The 24,426-nt window shown below is 38.4% G+C and overlaps 1 protein-coding gene across 1 annotated transcript; it reads right to left on the bottom strand.

Annotated features, from left to right (window-relative positions):
• Positions 1–376: 376 nt before the first annotated feature.
• Positions 377–19,576, bottom strand: ARHGAP11A (Rho GTPase activating protein 11A). The gene is made up of 12 exons (XM_019649181.1): positions 18,734–19,576; positions 15,735–15,805; positions 13,861–13,957; positions 13,090–13,343; positions 12,274–12,437; positions 11,961–12,107; positions 8,733–8,807; positions 7,522–7,689; positions 6,789–6,918; positions 5,648–5,756; positions 3,675–3,813; positions 377–2,006 (listed from the first exon to the last, which is right to left on the bottom strand). The coding sequence occupies exons 1-12, from the start codon at positions 18,860–18,862 to the stop codon at positions 427–429; spliced, it is 3,063 nt and encodes a 1,020-aa protein (XP_019504726.1). The 5' UTR covers positions 18,863–19,576; the 3' UTR covers positions 377–426.
• Positions 19,577–24,426: the final 4,850 nt, after the last annotated feature.

Here is a 24,426-nt window from a genome sequence, read left to right as displayed (position 1 = left end):
TAAGATTGGCAGGGCTTATCTCTTCCCTTTACATGTTAGAAACATCCTATAGCAACTTTCACTGACTTAGGAGGAATAATAACAGGAAATAAACATAACTCATTCCATTCTTCCTATCACACTTAAAAAATAAAATTCATGCAATTTTTAAAAATATCTTATAAACCCAGTCAACACTTTCTTTTAAAAAGTAAAGTGTAACCTCTGCTTTAAGAGATCACAATAAAATTTTTAAATATTTCCATAATTAAGAAAAACAAAGTAGTCTATATAAGCATAAGAATTCAAGTTGCTTTGTGCAGTGAAATGAAAATCTATCATGTAACAACCATCCTGAGCTACATATTAAGACGTAGATTACTTTTCAAGTCACATCACCAATTGCTAATTTTTATTTACATTAAGGACAAGTATAACATTTACCAATTACAAGTCTACAGGTTTACTTGTTGGTAGTAGTTGAGCTTTTCCAATAGGATTTTTGGGAGAACCTTTATACCAGATCCTTTCTCGTTCTGATGGTTTCCTAAGGACCATGTTATTTATCTCAGGGGGAAAGCTCATGTTATTATTTACAACAGATTTTAATATTGCATGATTTGTCAGGTCATCCAAGGGAACCTTCATTTGATCATCGGATATCACTTTCTGTTTAGAAACTCTGGGAGACCTAAGAGAAGCATTCATGGAGTCTGGAAGCCTCTTCATCCGTGAGAAAGATTTAGAAGTTAATTCCATGCTTGATTCTAAAATTGCATCATTTGACTGTTTGCATGGTGCAGAATTCTGGTCTTTCGGACCTGATGGGGTACGAGACATTGAGGAATCTGACGTACTTTCTACACAACAGGGAAGAGCACTGTCACAGCTCACTGATTTAACCAGAGGAGAAGCTGTATCACCCAGATGCGCCAAATTACGCCTCACAGGTTGTCTGTTATACTCCAACAAAGAATTAATTCTCCTGACAGACTGACGGACAGGAGTACGCTGAAACTTCAGAGGCGACTTAACTTTTTTCCTATTTGATTCATTTAAAGAAAGCTTATTAAACCACTGTATGTGGTCTGAAACCTTTCCATGCTCTGTTACTTGTAAACTTTCAGAAACCGTTTTATCACATGTTTCCACCAGTGACTGCTCTTTAACCATTTTCACGGGCCTAGGTTTTGACAGGTTGGTTACATGACATGTAATCTGCTCTGAGGAAGAGCTGTTAGCCACATGCTCCCTAGAAGCTGCACATTTCGGTAAGTTTTCTTTAGTCATACTGTCCTTCTCCTTTAATTCGGTATTTAGTTTATCCCTTGGGGAATGTTGAGCTTTTATTTGTTCATCACTGGGCAACTCCTGCTTGCTTAAATAATCGCTTGATATATTTGAATGAATGCTTTCTTCATGTACCATCTTCATCTGAGTTGAGGAACATTTTATAGTTGCTTCTCTGTCTAATTTTTGAGTCTGATGTAGTGAGAAGTCTCTTTCTGAAAAACTATTTTCACCTTTACTAGTGTGGTATTCCTCTGATCCTATCACAGTCAAATCATTAGTTTCAAATAGATTTTTTTCTGGGCTATATGCTATAGAAGATGTTTCATTTAATTTTACTTTCCCCACATTAGTTATTGATGACCGTCTGTGATTTATCAATGTATGAAGATTACTTCCAGATTCAGAAAATGCTTCCTGAATTTTCACCAAAGTCTCTGCACTCAAGTTATCTTCATTCCCACAAAGAGAGCTTCCAGTTATGCTGTTATTATGTTTACTGTGTACTTTAGAAGGGGTGAGTTCATATGAATTAACAGATGACTTTTCCACCATAATATCAGGCTCCAAAGAAGAGTTTTCCACCTCAAGATTTTCCTCTATTGAAGAAGCTTCATTTGCATCTATTTCTCGAAAACTTGAATTACTAGGTCCTGTCCAAGACATCCGGTAATTTGTTCCATCTAGTCGCTCTGGAGTTAGTAAGTTTTCCTCAGACTTACTAATCTTTTTTGAACCTAAAATAAAGCAGTTCAGGATTTTTAAGCATTTATTTTACAATTTTGAAATATTATACAAATATATGGTAAATAAAAGTACTAAGCATTTAATTCCAATAAATTAAAGAATTATGATAAAAGAAGTAATTTTTAAATGTCAAACATTTCATATTTGTATTTATAAGCACCCTCCAATTGTTCACGAAAAATGCATTGCCAATTCTACGATTTTCATTATTCAAACATGAATTTTAGTACACCTGAAGCTGATGTTGTATAATATTGTATGTCAACTATAATTGAATATATATATAATCACGGGATGTGGAGTATAGTGTGGGAGTGGAGTCAATGGAACTGTAATAGATATGTATGATATCGAGGTGTGAGGAGTGGGACGGTGGATTGGGGGAGGGGGGTTGTCACTTTGAGGGGTAAAAAGTATAACTAGTGCAGTTTGTTGTACACCTGAAACTAATTAAAAATAATAATAATAATAAAATAAAGAAAAAAAAATACAGCACATTTTGACAGGAAAAAAAACCAAAAAACAATTGACAGGGCTTGCTAAAGGGGAAAATAAACCCTTCACTAGACAAGTTACATACCTGGCACATGACAACCCACCATGACCTGCCTAGTTTACTTTCCCTAGAACTCATTTTTATTTCACACCTTTCTAGGTTTTCTATACCTGACCTGTCAATAACCAAGGGAAGGGAGAATGTTAAACTTGACGTGCATTTTGAAGGATTATATGTGATTGGGTATTTTGACTACTAAATTGAGACTACATGTCATGAAGTAACCAGATGTAACATTGTGATTTATATTAAGAAATATATATTTCATTTTATTCTGCTGTTCCTAGCAGAGCTCCTGAAGTGGTGAGAGCTATAAAGGTATCTTTTGTTATGTTAATAAGGTGACTTTTGGAAAGCCCCTAGGTAACCTAATGATGGGGGATAGATAGTTGCCAGGAGAACCAACCATGTCATTAGAGCACTGGAACTTTCAGTCACACCCTCTGATCTCAGGGAGGGAAGATGGGCTGGAGATTTAGTTTAATCACCAAAGGCCAATGATTTAATCAATCATGCCTGAGTAATGAAGGCAAAATAAAAACCCAAAAGGATGGGAGTCAAGAGAGCTTGCAGGTTAATGAACTCGTGGAGATTTGGGGACAGTGGTCCACTTAGAGAGGGCATGGAAGCCCCATGCCCTTTCCCCATACTTTGCCCTATATATATATCTCTTCCATCTGACTATTCTTGAGTTATATCTATTTATAATAAACCAGTAATCTTAAGTAAAAAAACAAAAACAAAACAAAAAAAACATGAATTTTAAATTTCTAGAACAGTAAATTACCTAATATATTTTATCTTTAAAATACAACTCGGGCCGACCGAGTGGTTTAGTTGGTTAAGAGCTCGCTCAACAGTTTGAGCTCTGAGCTACAGCGGGTTCGATTCCCGGCCCAAGCTGAGCAGTCACTGAGCTGCCAACAGGTGGCAGGATGGCTTAGCTAAAAAAAAAAACAAACAAAAAAAGCAAAACCACTAAAGGTTATACATCAATTATATCTCAATAAAGCTGGAGGGAAAAATTTTTTTAAAGCAACTAAAGTAGGCTTTTTGGGTTAAAACTCCTAACAATATCAATATCACATAGATGTAGTTTTACCTTTCTTTGTTAATCTTTCATCAACATCTGGGCTAAAAAGAAGACCTGTTTTTACAGATCCAATCCTATTTTTAAAACTTTGTTGATTTGCAAGTCGTCGACCAACATTTTCAAATCTGTTGACACCAGAACACCCATTCTGTACAAAAAAGAAAAATTCTGGTTAAGAAATGAACCAGTTAATTTTCAAAATATTAAGAAAAAGTAAATTTTTTGTAGTTATCAAAATCCTCTATAGTGAATTAAAAAGGGATATGTAATTTTAAGAAACAATTTTATAAAAAACACAAATATACTTGCATGCATGCTGATGAAAACTGTAAGCATCTGACTTGGCTATTAGTTGATATTTTATGATCTAAAATAAAAACAGCCTCATATATTCATTAACTAAAGAAAAAAGCTTATTTTTGATGACTCTGTGCCAAGGACTGTTCACAATAGTGAAAGAAAAAAGAAAGAAAAGCAAGCAAGCAAGCAAACAAACAAATAAACTCCAGCACCAAAATCTTATGGAATTTATACTCCAGGTGAGACTTAGATCATAACAAAATATACAATAAATTATATTGTATAATATAGAACACATAAGATGAAAAGTGCTGTGGAGAAAAGTAAAGCCCGGTAAGAAGGATGTACTATGGAGTGGCAAAGGGTGGGGTGTAACTTGAAACAGTGAAATAAGATCATTTGTGAGTAAAGAAAAATGAAGGTGACAGTCAAGAAGGTATAAGGAGAAGAACACTCCAGGGCGAGGAAAATGCCAGCGCAGTCTCTAAGGCTGAAGCCAGAGCCGGCACGCTGACGAACAGCAAGGAGGCAAGAGTGGATGGAGCAGAGGCAGGCGGGGGCTTGGAGAGGGCGGCTGGGAACAGATCGTTCAGGAAGTTGCAGTCGACCTAAGACCTTAGGCTTTTTTTCCCCGAGTGAAATGAGGAATCACTGAAGGGTTCTGAGCAAAGAAGTGAAATGACTTAACTCGGGTTTTAAAAGAATAATTTTGGCTCTAGTACTGCAGCATGGTAGAGACAGGTAGACCTACTAATAGCAGCTTACTGCAGTAATCCACGTTTGAGACAACAACTTAGAGAAGGTTAGAGATACAGTCCCGGTGAGAGCTGGTCTGTTTGGGTATCTCTGACAGCAGAAGTTAGACGGGATTCCCAAAGGGTCCAGACAGGGGATGGGGGTGTGAGAGAAAGTGCGGAGTTGAGAATGCCTGCACAGTTTTTGCCTTAAGTGACTGAAGAATGAGTTTCCATTAACATAGATGGTGGAGACTGCAGATAGAAGTGTGGCTGGGGGAGAAGGGGAAGAGTGTGGAAATGGAGGCAGTAAAGAAATGCATCTCAGAACTCTATTCGGGACAGGTTACACTCGAATGTCTATGGGATCAACATCCCAGTAGGACATGTTAAGACACATGTGTCATGTTAAGACACAGCCAAGTTGTTCAGGAGAGCACTCTGATATAAACATGAACATCTCAAGTAAACATATGATGTTTAAAGCTGATGACCACCGTGAGTGAGTGGAGAGAGAAAAGAGAAGTCCAAGGATGACGCTTTGGGCCCTCCAATGCAAGGGAGTTAGAAAAGTCACCAGCAAAGGAAGAAATCACGAGAGTGCGGTGTCCATGCAGCGAAGGGAGAAAGTACACTGACGAGGGACAAGTGATTGGCCAGGTCAATGATGCTGGCAGTCAGGTCAAGTCCAACCAGAGCTGGTACCTGTCCACTCGCTGGAGCAGCGATGAACTTATCCATGGGTGGCCTTGAGCAGCTGCAGTGAGTGTTGGGGAGGAGAGCAGAAAAGGAGGAACTGGAAATATTCAAGTGGAAGAGTTTGGCCTAACGAGGAATAGAGGATGGGATAGTAACTGGAGTGAGGGACAGGGTTGAGAATTTTTTAGCATCAAGTCTATAGCTTTATGCTAACATGAACATCAATGAAAAATGGTGAAAGATACTTACTATGTCTTTGCTACTTCTCCCCAGACTAAATCTCACACGAAGAGATCTTCGAACCTTTTCTTTACGACTGATTTTAGGAGAGAAGCAGCCTGCTTTTCCTGATTCCACCCTTAAAAGAGCAGAATTAAAACTATCAGTTTGTTGGGCTGTCTGAGTGGCTCAGTTGGTTAAGAGTTGCCTTAAGAGTGCGAGCTCTGAGCAACAGGGCCGCCGGTTCAATTCCCACATGGGCCAGTGACACTGCGCCCGAGCTGAGCTGTCGCTGAGCTGCCAACAGGTGGCAGGATGGCTCAGCTAGTGTAAAAACAAGATTGCCTATTCAATGGTGGGCTATGCCCACCCACAACTGAGACTGAACTTGGCACCTTGAGCTGAGCTGCTGCTTGGATGGCTCAGTGGATAGAGTGTGCACTCTTAACAACAAGTAACAACAAGGCTGCTGGTTCGACTCCCACATGGGATGGTGGCTACGCCCACCCGTAACTAAGATTGAACACAGCGCCTTGAGCTCAGAGGCCAGGAGCTGCCAACGGGGAACCCAGATGGCTACTGGCGCCCTCGGCAAGAAGACTGAAGAACAACAACTTGGCTGATCCCCTTCCTCAATTCCCCAACACTGTTCCCCCTCCCTCAAGTCCCCAATAAAATCTTAAAAAAAAAACACATCAGTTTGTAGCATACTTAAATCTGGAGAAATTCTTGCAAACTGAACTTTTGAGAGACTGTCCAGAGCAAATCATATTGTTAGTAAGTGAACAGAGTAATAGTTTCCTAAGATCAGTTAAGCTTTATGATACCCTATATGAACACGCTGTATTTGCATATAAAAATGATCTTACCTGTCCATCGCACGTTATTTAGTCATTTATAACCCAGAATCATTAAGAGTAGACTAGCTTTTTAAATTAATCAGAAATTTAAAAATTATACACATCAACATGAAGTAGGATTTTAAACAAGCAAACTGGCCTCAAATTAGGAATTTCTCTCTGGAGGATACATAAGGGGCGCTCGATTAATAAGACTATAAAGGCAGAGAAATTTTTTAAAATTATGATTCTCGGTATAAAGATAAAATATTTTATTAACTATATATACAAAATATTTATCCAATGAAAACAAAATGTCCTAGATCAATTACCTGCAAACTTTTTTGCTTGCAATCCTTTTACTTCGCCTTGGCACATCTGTACCGATTAAATGATTTCCAATGATGGCTACAGGAGAGAGTGAACTCTGAGATGACCCTTCTGGGCTTGTATCAAAGTGAACTATAAAAATAACCACATGTAATATACCACATTAAAACATTAAAAATACCACCATCCCCCCCACTCAAAAAAAATGCAACCCATAATGGTTACTCCAATGGTAACACCCCCACCCCACTCAGGATTCAGAGATGATCAAACTTCTGGGCAACCTCAACTCAACAGAAGACAGCAATACAGCCATAGCTATAGATCCGGAAATGACTAAAGTAGAATTCAGGATACCCAATCACATAAAACCTGAGCACCAGTGGTATCCACAGAAGCCCAAGCTCTCACTCCGAGTTATTTATCACAACACTCAGTAAGCACAGCCATACAACACATACACATTAGTTATAATGACCAGTGTCTGTTTTAAAAACTAGGGGGCTTCATAAAAATTCAGATTGATAAAAAACAGAATAAAGCTCTGGCTCCTAAAGAATGGTATTAGGAAATATTTTTCTCAGTCTGTTGAGATCTTGCTTCCAGGTTTGGCTCAAATAAATTTTTATAAAATTTCAAAAAAAAAAAAGTTTTATTAATAGGAAATAGCACTTGGCCCAGGATAGGCACTCATAGTAATGTTTACAGCCCAATTATATAAATTATATTTGCTACCTGATACTGGTGTAGAACTGCTACTGAAGAGATTAATTGGCAACAACTCAAAGTTAAAATTGTGCTTGATGGACTTCCTTTTCTTACTTGAGACGCCATGAGAAGAATCTACTGGAAGTTTACGCTTAGCATTCGGTGTGAGAATCACTGGTGATTCGGATAGCTGGGCTGAAAAAAAAACCCGAAACACTTTGTTGTTTCTCCCACAGGATAAAATACACAAGTTTTATTAATTTATTCTTATAAAGGTATTACTTAAGGCTAACCAAGGAATAGGGTGATATGTTTATGTTATCAAATATAGAGGGTGCTAAAAAAATGTATACACATTTTAAGAAAGGAAAACTATTAAAATTGTAATACTCAATATATACCGATAACAAAAGATGAATACAAGTCACGTTTGACTTCTGTATTACAAGAGGTGCTCAAAGTGGTTACCATCAGCCTCCAGACACTTCTGATTACAGCGAACTACTGCTTGGGCAACGCTGACCAAAATGTCTACTTATATACATTTTTTTGGCACCCCCAGTATATGTTATATATCTAAATTAACACTGTGCCAATTCCACAAAATAAAAATAGACAAGTTACAAATAGGCAAGATTCTTAAAACAGAGGCAAATAGTAGTAACTTAAACCAAATAGACTAGATGCATATAATTCACGTTAAAAAATATTAACATAGAAAAGAAAATTATAATCAAAGAGTTTAAAGAAATATTTTTGCTTTTCATTATAACTGAGTATTAATCAATTAATTTATGCAATCTGGAAAACCAAACAAATGACTATATTGTCTGTTGCTGAGCTAAATAATTTCAGCCACAAGCAAACCAAGATAAAAAATGGAACATACATCAATAAACTTCTGGTTCTAAAACAAAAATAAGGTTGAGTTATTTTCACATGTTCAATAGCATCCAACTTACAAGCAACAGAAAAGCATGATTTAGATTAAAGATATAACAACAGACTAAAAGAAATTCTTACCTACAATTTTGGGTTCATTATATCCAATGTAATTAGCAATGTCACAACATAGTATTATCGTACAATATCTCCATTAAAAATTTGGAGTTCTGAAACCTATGTAATTTTACTAACCATTGTTATCCCAATAAAATTTAATTTAAAAAATAATATTGGATTTGATTAAACCAAAACAAGTCAGAAATTTTCATTTAATAAATACATATAATACCTACCGATTCTCTCCTGTTGCGGTGTAATAGAGGGTGTTCTGTTATATTTAAGTTTATTTAGTGCTCCACTAACAAAATCTGAAATGCAAGGCGTATATAATCATAAAATCAATTGTAGCTTAACATTTACCTTTCGTTCACCAATAATTCATATTGATATTTGTAGTCTTCTAGCATCTAAGTTTGTATCAGATTATACATTTTTAAAGTCACTTGAGGGTATTTAAAAGGAATTATTTCAAAATAGAAAAAAAAACAAAAAACTAAAGAATATATTTTTATTCCATTCCACTTATAATCCCATATCTCCCACTCAAAAAGAAAAAAAAAAAAAAGAATGTAAAACAAGTATGTATAAAGTACAGAAAGAATGTGGAAGAGGAAAGCATTACTTGTAGAGAAAGGAACGAAATGGCAGCAAGAGAAAAAGCTTTTCAGGGGACGTAAAACTCTGGTCTGTGTTCTAAAGAATTAGTAGGTGTTGATTAAGTAGAAAGGTAACGTTTGAGGCAAGGTGAATAGCATATGCAAAGGCATGTAATTAAAACAGGATTTATGCATACTAGAACAGTAGTTTGATATTGCTAGAGCAAACAGGGAGCAGTGGATATAGCAAGAGATAAGCCTTGTGTATCAGGCAGAACAGGGCCTGTGTGTCATTTTCAAGAACTTGAACTTCTCCAAAGGCAAAGGGGAACAAAACTGACTGATCTACAGTTTAGAAAAATTACTTTGGCAGCAGGTGTGAGACACTTAAGGGAGCAAGCCTCCTTGGAGGGAGGCAACTAAGGAAGGTTCTTGTAAGTATGTTACTAAGTCATTCAACAAATATATATTTTGTACCTACTATGTGTCAAGCACAGTCCTAGCCCTGCAGATATAAGAGTGGCCAAAATAGACATGGTCTTTGCCTTCATGAAATTTACTCTCCTGGAGGAAACAAACATTAAATATACCAAGGAAATACTAAATACATAATGACAAATGGGATAAGTAGTCTGAAGTACAAACATAACAACAGATTTAGATTGGGAAGTCAAAGAAGGTATCCTTGAGGAAGTGGTATTTAAGGTGAGACCTGAAGGAAGAGTGGAAATTATCCAGGATGGGGATGAAGGTCTGAACTAAGGCAGGATCAGTGGGAAATGGACACAGAATAGAAGGTATTTAGGAGATCAAAGGGATAAGAGTTGGTGAGCAGTGGGATATGGGGATGAGAAAAGAGTAAATAAGGACATACAGAATTCTAACTTTGATGACTGAGTAGACAATGGTGCCACCAAAAGAATAAGGAAATTATGCAAGAAAGAGACATTTCTATGAGACACTAAAGGGATATGAATCCATTTGTGGTAAGACCAGGGCTAGAGAAGTAGATTTAGGAGTCATCAGCCCAGAAATGGTAGTTGAATGAGTGAATGAGATCACTTAAAAAGAGGACAAAGTATAAGAAAATCAAGTATGGAAGAATGGGACATTTAAGAGGTGTTCAGAAAAAGAAAATCCAGGAAATGAGACAGAACAAATAGCTAAAGAGGTGTGGAAACAATGAAAGCACAGTATTATTAAAAAAAAAAAAAAAAAAAAAAAAAAAAAAAAACAAGAAAAAAATATCTGGAAGGAAAGGAAACAGTGAAGTGGTCAAAGGGATTCTAAATAATACAGGCCAAAAAAATACATATTGGTTTTACCTATTAGGAAATTGTGACTTTAACAGGAATATTCATGCAAAAATATGCTCCTAATTTTCAGTCACAATGAAACACAGGTCTTTTAAATATGTTCATTAAGTATCACTCAAAATAAGTATTTAAATTTAAGTTTAGCTATAGATCAATTATGTGTTATTGAGAAATACTACACCCTCAAGTGAAACAGGCACAAACCAGAGAATACCGAAAACCTCACTAAAGAGCCAAAGACAGGCAATGCTGTATCTAACTGGAAGGCAGTGGCTAATCAGCCAAACTTCGGGGCACTAGGCAGATAAACAAGGTTAATATGCGGGAGGAAAAAGAGAAAAAAGGAAGAGAAACAAGAGTCAGAGCAGAAGAGAAGAAACAATGGAGCAACAAATTCAGCCCCAGCAGATAACGCACAATTAAACAGCACGGCAAAATCAGGAGTATGGAGAGACAAACTGTTCCCTCTAGAACCTGAAACGCCACAATTCTTGACTTTTCTTCCTACTTTTCCTCCAAGTCTCAATTCTTCAAACCAGATAACTTTTAAAATAGTGTAATCATGTTATGCCCCTTCTCATAATCCTTCAATACCCAGCTTAATATTCTAATTTTTTTTTTTTTTTAAACTGGTGAATTGGGGAAGGTGAACAGCATTGGGGAATTGGGGAAGGGGAACAGACAAGTTACTGTCCTTTCGTTCTTCAGTCTAATTGTGGAGGATGTCGCGTCACTGGCCCATGTTGGTATTATCATTGTGCTCTTCCTGGGTGAGGCAGTCGCTCGCCAGCCATTGGACGGCCGCTCATGGTGGCTCACGCCAGTTGCTGGCCTCTCACACTGGCTGCCAGCCACTCATGGTAGCTCATGGCAGCCCACTGCAGCCCCACTGCACCCTACACCATCACCGGCGACTCACGGCAGCCCAGCTCCAGGTCGAGTTGTTGTTCACCATCTTAGCTGTAGAGCGCAGTGTCACTGGCCCTCATGTGGGATCCGAACCACAGCCATGCTGCTCAGAGGCGGCACTCCCAAGCCAACTCTTAACCAATGCGCCACACGGCCGGCCCAATATTCTAATTCTTTAGCCTGACGCTGAGCTCACCACAATATCATCCTAGGAATTAGGATGAATGCTTCAATCAAGTCACGCTGGTCTTTTTACAGACATTGATTACTCCTTCCTTACAGAAACCTTTTTTCACAGCATCCTTCTCATCTAGAGCAGGATGCAAGCATTCTGACCCTCCACCCAATTCCCCTAGATTCTACCCATTCTTTCAGAAGGTTCAGTTTGATCTCCTATTTGCAGAGTCCCTGACATTACAACCCCGGGAACTTTTCTCCTTTGAACCCACTTTGTGCTAAAGATCTAGCACTTAATTTTCAGTTGTACTGTTATTTTTAATTTTCACATACAGATGCCGTGTCTTTCCAACTATGCTGTAAGCACCAATACACCATAGCTTCTGCTTCTTTATGTTCAAATGCATTTCAGATAAAAGCAAATTGCTGTACCCCCATAAAAAGGACTGTCACTGCCACTTGCCTCCTACACTTTGCCTTCGTTTTCTCTTATGGTCACCAGGAGTTTCATATTCGCCTTCTTCAAAGCCTTCCAGTGATGGAGTAGCACAGAGACCATCAACACCCAACATAGCTGGTATCTTCTCCAGGATAAAATCTGGAATGTGCCCTAAAAGAAAATGTTCACAGTTAAGATCTTTCCTCTACTCCCCCTCGAAATATTTAAATAGTATACACCAGCTTTCTAACAGTTATCTTCATAGTTGACTTGGAAGAAGCTGGGATAGCCCTCATTTAAACTAATCCCATTATTTAATAATGCAGCTACATCTTACCAATATCTGATGCACAATCAATAAGAGTCTGTACTACTGCAGCCTGCAGTCGTAGCTTTTTTTCTGTGTTAGCAGACATCTTTTCATGTCCTTCACTTATCTGAAGAAGGTTTGGTGCAAATATTACTGCAAGATTGCTGCTATCCATCTTATTCTCACTGGACCTTAAATGAAAAATGGTTTTATGAGATGTAGCCAAAGGTAAAAATATGAAGTAAAAATAACGTATTAAGCACATCATGAAGACCTCTTACTTTACCAGTCAAACACAACTGAAAATAAGTTACCCTTCAACTACATGATTGCCTTGAAATAAGACTGAGCTAGAAATACATAGCTTGTGTGCTTAAATATATATCATAAAAATCATGCAAACCATAGAGTCACACTTTGTTTTTCCACACAAATTGAACATGTTTATTTGATTTTCAAACCCACACACAGAAAATTTGAAATATTAGAAGGCAGGAAGCTTGTGTAGGACAAGCAGGCTCAGTGATATCAGGGAGAGGGACAAGTTTAAAAAGCAAAACACAAATATTTTAATAACACTGTAATCTGAAATCATTCAGTGGACAAAGAATCCTGTAAGCATCAATAATCCATTAAGACATTCATAATGATGACTCTTAAGACAGCCAAAAAATATTAAATCACTTGTTATACTGTTCCTTAAACTATACAGTGTACACATCTTATAAGGCAATATATAATAACTTTTAGAAAATTTTCCAATCCAAATGTAATTGATATAGGGTTAAATCTAGCTAGTTGAAAAATTAAACTATCATTTCCCAAGACTTAATTACTACTCACCTAAGAGAAACATTCCTGAGGAAGTTAAAGAAGTATCTTAATATATCAATTGTGTGGTCAGGCATAAGGCAGGAGAGCAACAGTGTAGCTTTATTCTTCTCCTCGGCTCCTAACTGTTGAGCTTTGAAAAGCGCTTCATGCAAATCAGTTGGGAGAAGTGGCTCTGGCAGTTCCCTAAAAAATTGCTTAAGAAGTCCTGCAATATCACAAGGAGGTGCAGAAGACAGGCCACTTTCACCATGATCCAGTTTATTCTGAAATAAATAAAATAATCTTGAGCATTTGGGGGCTTAAGTGTAAATTGCAAATAAAGTATCCTTATACTCTAAAGAGCTTTCTTCAATGAATTTCTCTTAACTCTTGTCCAAATACATATCACTCCCTTTTAGAAGGCTAAAAACAATGTTTAAAGTGTTTATTTTCATTTATAAGAACAAGGGTCATGAATTTGAAAGTACTCTGTAAACTTTTAAAGCATGACATAAATAGCTTGGTCATGATGATCATTTCACAATAGTATATGTAAATCAAAACATCAAGTTGTACATCTTAAATGTTTTGTGAATTATACCTCAATAAAACTGAAAAAAAAGCCTTATATAAATAATATACATTTTCTTTTAAAAAATTCTTTTTCTTTTGTCATGAAAAAAGCTATTTGCAAATTCAATTTCTGTCAATAATTCATGTAATACCTCTAAATATTTCAATTGTAAAAATCAAATCAAAAAGTGGTACCAAAGAAAAAGTACAGTTCAAGAATATGCTTACCTTTAGTGCTTTTAGACGAATAACAGATCCTGATTTCCTAAAAAGCCCTTCTGTGTGAATATGCTGTTCTAAAGACGTGCAAGCATCAACAAGAAAACTGAAAGAGAGAAATCTTCTCAGGTGGCCAGATACACATCTTTCAAAATCCTATTATTCTGCCAAAGTATATCAGCAGACTAGGCACCACATTCCTTTCAGAGGCTCTGATGCCACAAATCCCTTTAATCCCTGTGATAAGACGTTACTAGCTCCTAAATTCTTCTCTAAGACCCATCTTTTTACCCATAACAACTTCAAGGAGCCAGCTCAATCCTACATCCTTCTCAATCCTACTCCATTTCTCTGCTTCCACACAGAGCATGAGATTTGTCATTTTTTACTGCCTCGACTTCCTCATGGCCCCGTCTCTACTCCACCCTCTCCAATCTGCCTCTCATTCCCATTACTCCAACTAAACAGCTCTCGTCAAGGTTACCAAATCCATGGTCAATTCAGTGTCTTCATTGCTTGTCCTACTAGCATTTAACACACTTGACCACGCCAATCATCTTGAAAATACTCTTTATCACTATTCTTCTGGTTTTTCTGCTGATTACCTGACTGCTTCTTCTCAGAATCCTTTCCTGGATCTTCTTTTTCTGCCAGACCTACATGCCAGGATGAGCCAGGACTGTCTAAAGCCTTCTTCTTTTCTTTCTCTCCATGTGTGATCTTACACAGAATACACAGCTCAAAATATCTACCATCTACTACATTAGCCCAAAAATAAGGCAAGGTTTTTTTTCTCACCCTAACATTACTTCTCAGAGAAGTTGGATATATCCCAGTCCTTACAATCCTTCTTGTATTTAGAGGTATGTGCTCAGTTTCTTTATACTGAATAATTTTGAACAATCAGTTTTGGCTTTAAATGCTTAGTTAACAGCTGGTACCAAGAAATTAGAACAGATGTCAGCTGCAAGAAACTGATAGTTGTGCTGGTACACAGTGGCTGGCCGTCGCAGAGGGTAACAAACAAAACAGTTTTTAAAAAAAAAGCAGGCAAAGAAATTACAACACAGATGTAGTCATTATTGCTGGGAATACAAGTTTGCAATCTAAATGTTGAAAATCATTATAAACAAACCTTTTATAGGCCATTTAAAAAGCAAAACAGTTAAGTGGTTACCTTATAAAGATTGTGAATCGACACCTATATGCTGAGGGAAAACCTTTCTAAGCAGCAAGGTGTTCAATAAATGCTTTTGGACAATGCATCAGTTAAAAACCTAGGTCTTTGGACTAGAGTAGCCAGAATGAACCCTACTTTGGACAGAGAGGAAATTAATTAGTAAGAGCTAAGATAGTTTCCTTATGTATATTTTAAAAACTATTTTCTTTAGATGTAAACTTCCCTAGTAATTTCTGATACAGTTAGTCCAAAGGTTATTTATAAATAGCAAGTGAAATAGAAAAGCTCGAGTGTTACATAATTTATATTCACAAATACTCCGATACCTTAGCTTACACATTCTTTTACCCAACACTTCTAAAATAAGAACTATAAAAATTAAAACTGAATTGGTAATTCAATATATTATTGAATATAATCAGAATTGAAGCAAAATAATTGGCAAAGAACTGAAAACTCTAACTTAATAGAACAAAAATAAGTTTCTTTCTAACATTTATTCATTACTGGATCTTAACATTCAATCCTGGGAATGAATACAAATCAAAAAGTTAAAATATGTAAAAGTTTAAAAATATTTTTACATTACTGTTGAGAAATGAAATTATTTGCTAGTTCTAAAACAGGTGTGCATCCATCAACTATTTTTAAACACTCAAACACCAGTTTGAAATATTTATTCTTCATTTCAAACTCTGCTTACCTTGGAATGTATCCATATTCTGGTACAACAGAATGGGGCAATGCATTAAAAGGTACTCCAAAAATTTTCCCCTAAAATGACAAATTTAGTTACTCTAACACAAATATTAGCCATAATATAAGTTTTCATAAACATTAGGCAAGTTAAAAACCTCAGGAAATAAAAAAAGATAGCAGAAATAAACAGTCAAGACAATGAAAACAATTATTTTGAGTACATTTGGTGAAAGTAACTACTATATACCAGACATTATGCTAGGTGCTGGGGAGTACAAAGAGGATAAAGTCACTGCCCTCAAACAGTGTGGTAAATCCCATCAGTTTCCAATGTCAGAAAGGAAAATCAATCCAGTTAGTGCTTAACCAGAAAATTCTTAAACAGAATTTGGCTCAAAACACTTGTAGTTTCCCAAAACTATTACCGGTTCCTTCAGTAACCTTATAAATAATGACCTTTTACCTTCCTTCTGTCACCTTATAAATACTAATTTGAACAAAAAGCTAAGTCAATTGATAATGGTAATTCTTGTCACTCACTGAGTCCTTCCTAAATTATACCAGAAGTGGTTATTTTTAGACCTGATTATCTTTTCCACACTCCATGGAAAAGTGCTACTGAAACTATGTTGAGGTACTAAAGGTAAGGATTCTGCAAACATTTAATTCAAATTTCATTTAATTACCATTGTTTAAAAGTCATATTCAAATGTATTATTCACATTCAAATTGTAATACTTGACGACCCCAAGAGTCAACTTGTATGTTGGTTAACTTGCATGTTTGTACACACCTCGCCACTATCTTTGTGCATGCATTCAAACTTCTTAAAAAAGTGTCACTGATTAAAAAGGTTGTATCTTTTCACTGGATTTAAAAAAATAAACTGAAGCATTATACAAAGTTAAATAAGTGGGTATACCTAATCTCACAAAGGTTAATTTAGCTTAGATGCATGTGCTCTCCATGAATGAATGCTCTTGAAGCACTTATAAGAGCATCTCATTTAACTTTTTATTTACAATATATAGGAAATCATTCAGCATTGTTAATGATTCAACAGAGTATCAAAATCTTACTAGTCCTTTTTCAAGCATCTGGCTCCATTTAATTGACGAGTATAGAAAAGATAGTGCAGTACAGGGCTTCAGAGAGCAAGCTCCTAGAGGCAGGACTGCCAAATTTTCAATCCTGGTTCTTCCACCGCTCACATGACCTTGATCAAATATCAGTTTGATCAAATATCAAATATTAATTTGATCAAATATCAATTTGATCATTAATTTGAGGCATAATTTTTATGCCTCAGTACCCACATAGGTCCTGTCATAGTTGTAGAAAGAATTAAATAAACTAAAACATACAAAATATTTATATCAGTGTTTGACACAGAGTAAGCATTCAAAGAATATTTGCTACCGTTACAATTATCATTTCAAGGTGAGCTACCAAAAAAAATGTTAGTATGGGCAACCACTTATTTGGGTAAATAAGAATTTTCTTGATACTATGCAACCAAACAAAACACAAAAATAAATCAGATCCTGAAGCTGATTATAAGTCTAAATGTCATACATAAGTAGAATTCAGGGTTTCTTTTTCTTAAGTCTCATTATTCTCAATACTTTCATCATCCTAACAACAATCTTTAGCTGAGTAAGTGGCATATGACAGGCATTATGCTAATCCTATCTACAGATTTTAATGTTTTTAATCCCCTAAACAGCCCAAAGGAAGATACCATTATTACCACTTTGTGGAATAGGAAACTGAAGCACAGGAAAATTAAACAAGCAGCCTAAGATTACACACCTAATAGGGATTGAGCAGGATTCAAGCTCAGGTCTATCTGACTCTAAAGACTGGTGTCAGTTTTCTTAAAGAGGTGGAAAAAACAAAATGCATGTACAAATTCTTTCATATACTTACAAAACCAACTATATTTGAGATCTTGGAAAGTCAGTTTTACAATCAGAAAAAAAAAACCAACCACTGTAGCTTTTAAATATAAACAAATATGTTGCCATTAAGTTGCAAACAATAAAAACAACTCCAGAATTTAAGAGGTATACAAATTTTCGTTAGTTTTCTTCTCCAAGTACTTATTATCTTTCAGAAATTATAAATTAAGAGCTATGCAATTTCATTTTATTAGTTTTCATCTCTAAGTGCTTAGAAAATACCATAAGAGGGAAATGAATTTAAAATAAATTGCATTATATGCAATTTATTTTATTTTTCGCAATGAAATTCTGGATGATGCAGTAGAGATATAAAAATCTCCTTCAAAATCCCCTTACTTTGACCACCCCTAAATTATCAACAGCTTTTTAATCATTCCCCTCTGGTTTCTCAACTTGCTCATTAAAAAAATAATAACTTTGTCTCAAAATATGATATAGTCAAGCAGCAAGCTTGTTTTTTTGAAATTGGTGAATACAGCAGTATTATCTGAAACCTATTTCTAATGTCCTGCCACACCTCCTCAACCTACTGATTCATTTAGAAAATGTACTGGTCCCCCTTGTCCCTCTCCAAATCTTACTCTACAACAGTGGTAATGGGTAGCGTTTGTCTCCCTTCCTATGTGCTTCTTGTTCAAAATACAGTAAAATGGCAATATCTGGAGACATTTGTAATTGTCACAAATAAGACGCTACTGGCGTCTAGTGGGTAGAAGTCAAAGATGCTGTTAAACGTCCTACAAAGCACAGAGCAGCGACACTCCCCTTCAATTTTCCAGTTTAAAATGTCAAGCTGCAGAGGCTGAAAACCCCTGCAACTTTCTCTCAACGACCAAAAATCCCTGTAAAGAATAAAAAATGTCATTCTTTCCATTTCAGCAGTCGACCAGCTGGGTAGAATTAGACACAAAGCCACACATTTCTTTTGGCTCCATACAGAATGGACATTTTAGCATGCCCTGGAAATAAGTGATGGTACAGGGTGTGCTTTAAAAAAACAAAACAAAACAAAACCCAAACGTCCTTCCCCAGGACTTACCCCTGTTTCCGTGGCTGCTGTTTCCTGTCTCCTGCGATCGCACTGACCACGGCTACCTTTGACCTTAATGCCATGGACAGCCCGAAGGTGCTGCAACAAGGCCAACCTCACCAGCCTCTGATTCCACATCCCGGACACGTCGCCCACTCTCCGAGGCAGGATCCGAGTCCTGAATCTCCTCTGCCACCAAGTCTTCCAATTCCCGAACACTCTCAGGCCCCGGCCCCCGGCCACCTCCACGGCTTTTTCCTTGTTCCTCAATCCACTTCCACCCACCGTCTTCTTAGTCCCTGGCTCCAGCCACACCTCACCCTTCCTTCACTTACACAGACCTTCTTCTGTCTTGCCACCCGCTCCTTTCCGCCACTTACACAGACCTCCCTGTCTTCTGCTGGTCCTCTCGGACCCTTGGACCAACGCCTGTTACCAGCTTCTCACCGCTTCCGGCCACTTCCCGAGATCCCTTTTCCTCCAAACCTGACTTAGCCCTCGTCTCTCGGCCAACTGTTTAGACGACTTTTCTCGCCCTTCCTGCCCCGGAAAGCTCAGTGGCGTGTTCGTCTCTCTGTCCCCCACGCCCCGCGCCTTAGCCCAGCCGCCGGACCCGCCGGCTGCTCAGGCGCCTCGTCCAGTCCCGGTCCCCGCCCGGGCTGGTTGCCACCGTCACCCCGTCTCACAGGCTGCTCCTTCCCTCCGCCATCAGCCTGCCCGCGGCCCCCGGCCCGCCCATGCCGGTGCGCTCACTGAAGCCCAGCGGCTGTCCTCATGCCTCCGCCCCCACCTCCTCGGCAGACAGCCGGAGCTCCAGAGACCTTCCCACCCGCAGGCACAGCCCAGGCTCGAATGGCAGCGCCAAACAGCGCTCCGCACTCTGATTGGCCCGCTCCTCTTTTCAAAATCAGGACCTCGCAGGGTGGCCAGATGCTGCCTGTCTAATAAGATGCGGTCGAAGGGGCGACAACGACGGGTGTGGCGGGCAAAACTAAGAAACATAAAACACCAAAAAAGAAAGATGAGCTTCCACTCGCTCCTTCGTAGCCGTATTTTTGAAGGAAAATCCTTTATAAAGAGTATTGACTGAGGCAATATATTCGGGGGAATGTGATAGACACCTCATTCTCAGTTTTTTTCAGACCTTGACTTACAGAGAAACCGCTTCTACGGAACCCGAGGTGAAACAATTTGAGTCAGGATTCACAAACGCGGATTTCAGTCACCCTGACTCCGGGCGTTTGGTGGGAATTTCGGCTATGGGAACTGGTCCATATTTGGGACACTGGTTGTGATGCTCAAATCTTAGGGCATAAGTAGTTAACTACAAAGAAATCCTGTTGAGAGAGTAATGGGCGGGAGCAATGCGAAGTCAGCAGTTGCAGAAGCTTTTTTTTTTTTTTTCGGTGGGATTTGGAGTTAGGACACTGGGAGGAACCCGGCTTGGGGCCCACACATTGCTGAAACCTTGGGTATCTTGTTGACGAACAGGACTACACACATACGGTTCTTGTTCCCGGCTGCTTTAACATTCTCAGTCATCGGCGATCCCAACAGGTTGTTCCTTGTCTTCTGGGGTGTAATTATTTTAGGACTTCTGTTGAGGGATCTATTTGCACGCCACCGTATCTTTCCTCCTCTAGGTCGAAGACCCTTGAGAACGCAGGAGCCAGGTTCATGTTTCCCTCCCACAAACGGTAGCCCAGAACTTGGAATAAAGTGCTCATTGACTGCTTTTGGAATGAATCAATGAGGGATTCAGTTGCCACTCTTACACAGTAGGGTAAACAAACAAGCAGGAACACACCTTGAGGGTGAAAATTAAGTCTAAATTTGGGAAGACGGAGCAAGGAAACCTACCGTAGTTCCCCATACCGTATAAGACGCACCCTTTTTCGAAAAATTTGGGGTCTAAAAACTGGGTGTGTCATACAGTGGTAGATTTTTTTACTTGCGTTTCCTGCTTTTTCGCGCTTGTCTTTGCGCTCGTTTCCCACTTGTTACCGGTATATTACCATAGGTTACATTTTGCCCTGTTCTGCCCAGAAATGGCTCTGAAAAGATTTTCGTACAGTGCTGAATTCAAGTTAAAAGTGATCCAGTTTGCAAAGTGAGTGGAAATCGTGCTGCTGAACATAAGTTTGGCCCTCCTCCAACTGAGAAAACAGTCTGAGACTGGCTATGGGAAGAAGAAACCCTACTGAAAACGCCACGGCAGAAGGCCATGAGAGAGGCAAGTCAGCAAAATGGCCAGATTTAGAGAGGGAATTGAAGATATGGATTGAAGAGCAAAGGGCAATTGGGTGATTTGTCATCAGACACAGATGAGGACAAGCTAAGGGTTGGGAGTTTTGACAGTGATGAGGAGTTGTATGAATTTTATGATGCATAAAACTTGAGTTCAATAACTTTATGTAATACATTTTTTTTCAAAGTTCGGGCCCCCAAATTAAGGTGCGTCTTACACATGGGAGCGTCTTATACATGGGGAAATGCGGTATATACCAACATGGCTGTGCGCAGACTCCAGATCGCTAGTTCAAGCGCATCCCTTGTCAAATACGTGTGGGGATTTAAACCAGTTTGTTTGCCACAGGATCTCCACGGGCCTTTCATACGGCCGTCGTGCACTGGGACTTACCAGTAAGAGGAGGGAGTGAGGCTGCACTTCCTAGTATTTGACTGCTGACTTATTTTTTCTCATTATTTCAGAGCACCTGGGTGGTTGGTGTTTGAGGAATGAACTTTGGGGCAGGTAAACCCATTAAGAACACCCTTCAGGACTGCTCTTCTCATACTTGGTTGGCTTTCCTATCATTGCACTCACACGGTCTCCAAGATTTAGTTGAACGTTGTGCTCCGTCAGATCTAAGCAGTTTGGGCACAGTTGTAGATCATATGTGTTTTTTCACTGAAAGAAGGAAAAAGTTGAGTGGGTATGAGGAAAGTAATGGTTTGAAATCATCGAAGGCCTTTCAAAGACAGGCTGTTGTCCATCAGCCTAAAATGTCACTGGCAATTCTTGCTTGAACTTTGATGTAAGCAGACAAAGATAGGGAGGTTTATGCCGTTCTCCAGAATAAATTAGGATGAGTGTATTGTTTGTGTTCTTCAGGGAGCAGACACCAAGACATGATTAGATGTGCAAGATATTTGGGGGGGAGGGGACGAGGGGGGGGAGTGCTTGTGAAGGATAAACCACAGGAAGCAGGAGTAGTAGGGAGAACATTTAGATCATGATGCAGGCCTGGCACCTGTGAATGGGGAGGGGGCGGAATGGAGGATTGGATAGGGAAAAACTCAATTACAGTGCAGTTCTAAGAAATTTTGCCAGGCTAATGGAGAGTTCCTCACTTAAAACCACATGTTGAAGTCTTCTATTCCATAGGACTGAGCCAGCGCTGGTAACCCTCAGTCATTGACTGGGAACAGTGCATGGTGCAAATGCCTTGGTGGATTCAGGGGGCCAACAACTGTGGGGCTGTCAGTCAGCTGTTTCTTGCAACAGAAATCTGAATGGTAAATTTTTATGACCACCAGGGGAATGAAGTCAGATCACCGGGGTTTGAATTCCAGCTCTACCACTTAATTATGGGAAAGTTATCTAACTTGTCTGAGCCCAAATTCCTCATCTGTAAAATGGAAATTATTAAAATATCCACTTCAAAGAGTTGTTATGAGACGAACATGACTCATGAAATTCTTAGCATATTGCCTGGTACATTCAAGATCTCAAAAATGTTAACTACTATTATGACAGACACTTGTAACTGGTCCAAAGAAGCCTCAACCCTCAGGGCATTCTGACAGCTGATGAAATGTTGCAAGTTGAGAGAAAATCTTTATACGATGTACCACACTGTGTGTGTAGAACTCCATTCCAGTGTCTTTTAGATATGATCCTTTCTCCCTGCTCCTCAGAACAAAAGCATTCTCTTCTGACTTTCACTTCCAAACTTTTCATATAAGGGGAAAGGACAGCATCCCCATTTCCCTGCTAGATATGACATGGCTTGTTTTCCTTAAAGAGTTTGTTCATTCTGTGTGCCCCCTGAGGACATCAATCATGCTGTAAACAGAGGAGAGGGCCAAGCTCAGTCAAGCAAATGACAGAATATTGAAAAGGCCATGGCTGTGAAGTACACCACTACAATCCACAGAATATATGAGGCATTAAAATCCTAATGCCTTGACTTTTGATGAGAATTTATAGGAGATGAGAAAAATGATTTTTATGGCCAAAATTCAGAGGGGTGGATTCACTTCACCCCTGCCAGCAGTGTTAAATTCACTGAACTATCTTCTGTGGTCACAGAATTCTGTCTGTATGGAGCTCGGTGTGATGGGGAGATTCGTACAAGGGTCTACGCTGTTAAATGGCAAAGCTGGATCTGCCTGGCTCCCAAATGCATGCTCGGTCTAAATGACACAATGCTAATTGTGACGCCTTTCCTGTAGGAGGACACCCGTGAACTTGATTTAAAGCAGCCTTCATCCAAAGCCACCACTTTTCTTTTTTTATGATATGCAGTATTTAATTTTATTGTTATACTTGGTGCTGTTATTGAATCAATCAAGCTATACTACAAATTAGAAGTATACAGTGTTTAGGGAGTAGCTTTTTATTCTATATTCCTGTTACAAAATAAAAAAGGAGGGGGAATAGTGTGTCAACGTTCCATGAAAAGCCACCACCTTTTGATTTGAGTGGTAACTGAAAACCTTTCTATCTAAAAATGTCTCCCTCACTAATCTCTGTAATTTCCTGTTAGGAGCTGGTTGCTTTGGCTTTAGTTCTGGTTTTCTTTTAAAATGCAAATTCCCCTGAGAGATGAGACATTGTGAATAATTGTTGCAGATATTTTATTTTCAAGGGAGACCTTGATAGCATTATACCATTGGTCACCTGGGGAACAGAGGCATTTATAGAAAAAAATGGCAAAAACCAGAACAGTTGGAGGTGCCAAGTTAGTGAGCCTATCTCACGATTTAACTGAGGCTGAACACAGTGATCCTTTGTGCTTTTTAGGAAGAATGAGTTCTATATTTTAGAATGTGCATACCTATACCATGGTATTACTGTGAGAAATAAGACATACATAACTGAGAATGCTTTGTAATATAAGTGGATTAGTATAAGACAAAATGTGGCATGGTACTGTTTCAGTTTGTAAACGAATTCAGTTTTTATGGCCAAATACACTCTTCCTATTCCTTGTGTCTCCATTCTCTTGACCAAGCATCAAATATTAGTGTGTGTGTGTGTGTGGGGGGGGGAATAACTGGATACTAGAAACAAATTATATAGACCAAGGATTTATTCTAGAAAAGAATGTCTACTATTTCAAACTGAAAGAATTTCATGTTAGGAAAAGATTGAATACTTATGATTTTCAACATTATCGTTTCTTTCTGTTTTAGAAACAATTTATGTTTCTATTAATTTGACTTTCAAAAACAATTAAGCGCTATCAGAATTAACCAGCAGAGGGGAGTAAAGGAACACAAAACATTTTTCAGTTTAGGATAATTTTTGTGAATAAACAGGGCAGCAAAGTCCTCAAATCTATGCTTTTTTTATTAGTCAGTGGATCCAGGTGAGCACATTAAATTTTATGAACAGCTCAGTCTGTAGCCGAGGCAAAGGAATGCATCTATAGGTCACAGAGGCGTTGACCTTTGATCAGAAGTTACAGATGAGA

The sequence above is a fragment of the Hipposideros armiger genome, unplaced genomic scaffold (genome assembly GCF_001890085.2).
Source record: "Hipposideros armiger isolate ML-2016 unplaced genomic scaffold, ASM189008v1 scaffold_130, whole genome shotgun sequence".
Taxonomy (NCBI): domain Eukaryota; kingdom Metazoa; phylum Chordata; class Mammalia; order Chiroptera; family Hipposideridae; genus Hipposideros; species Hipposideros armiger.
Note: the sequence above shows the minus strand (reverse complement) of the source record. Positions and strands in the feature narration are given on the sequence as shown.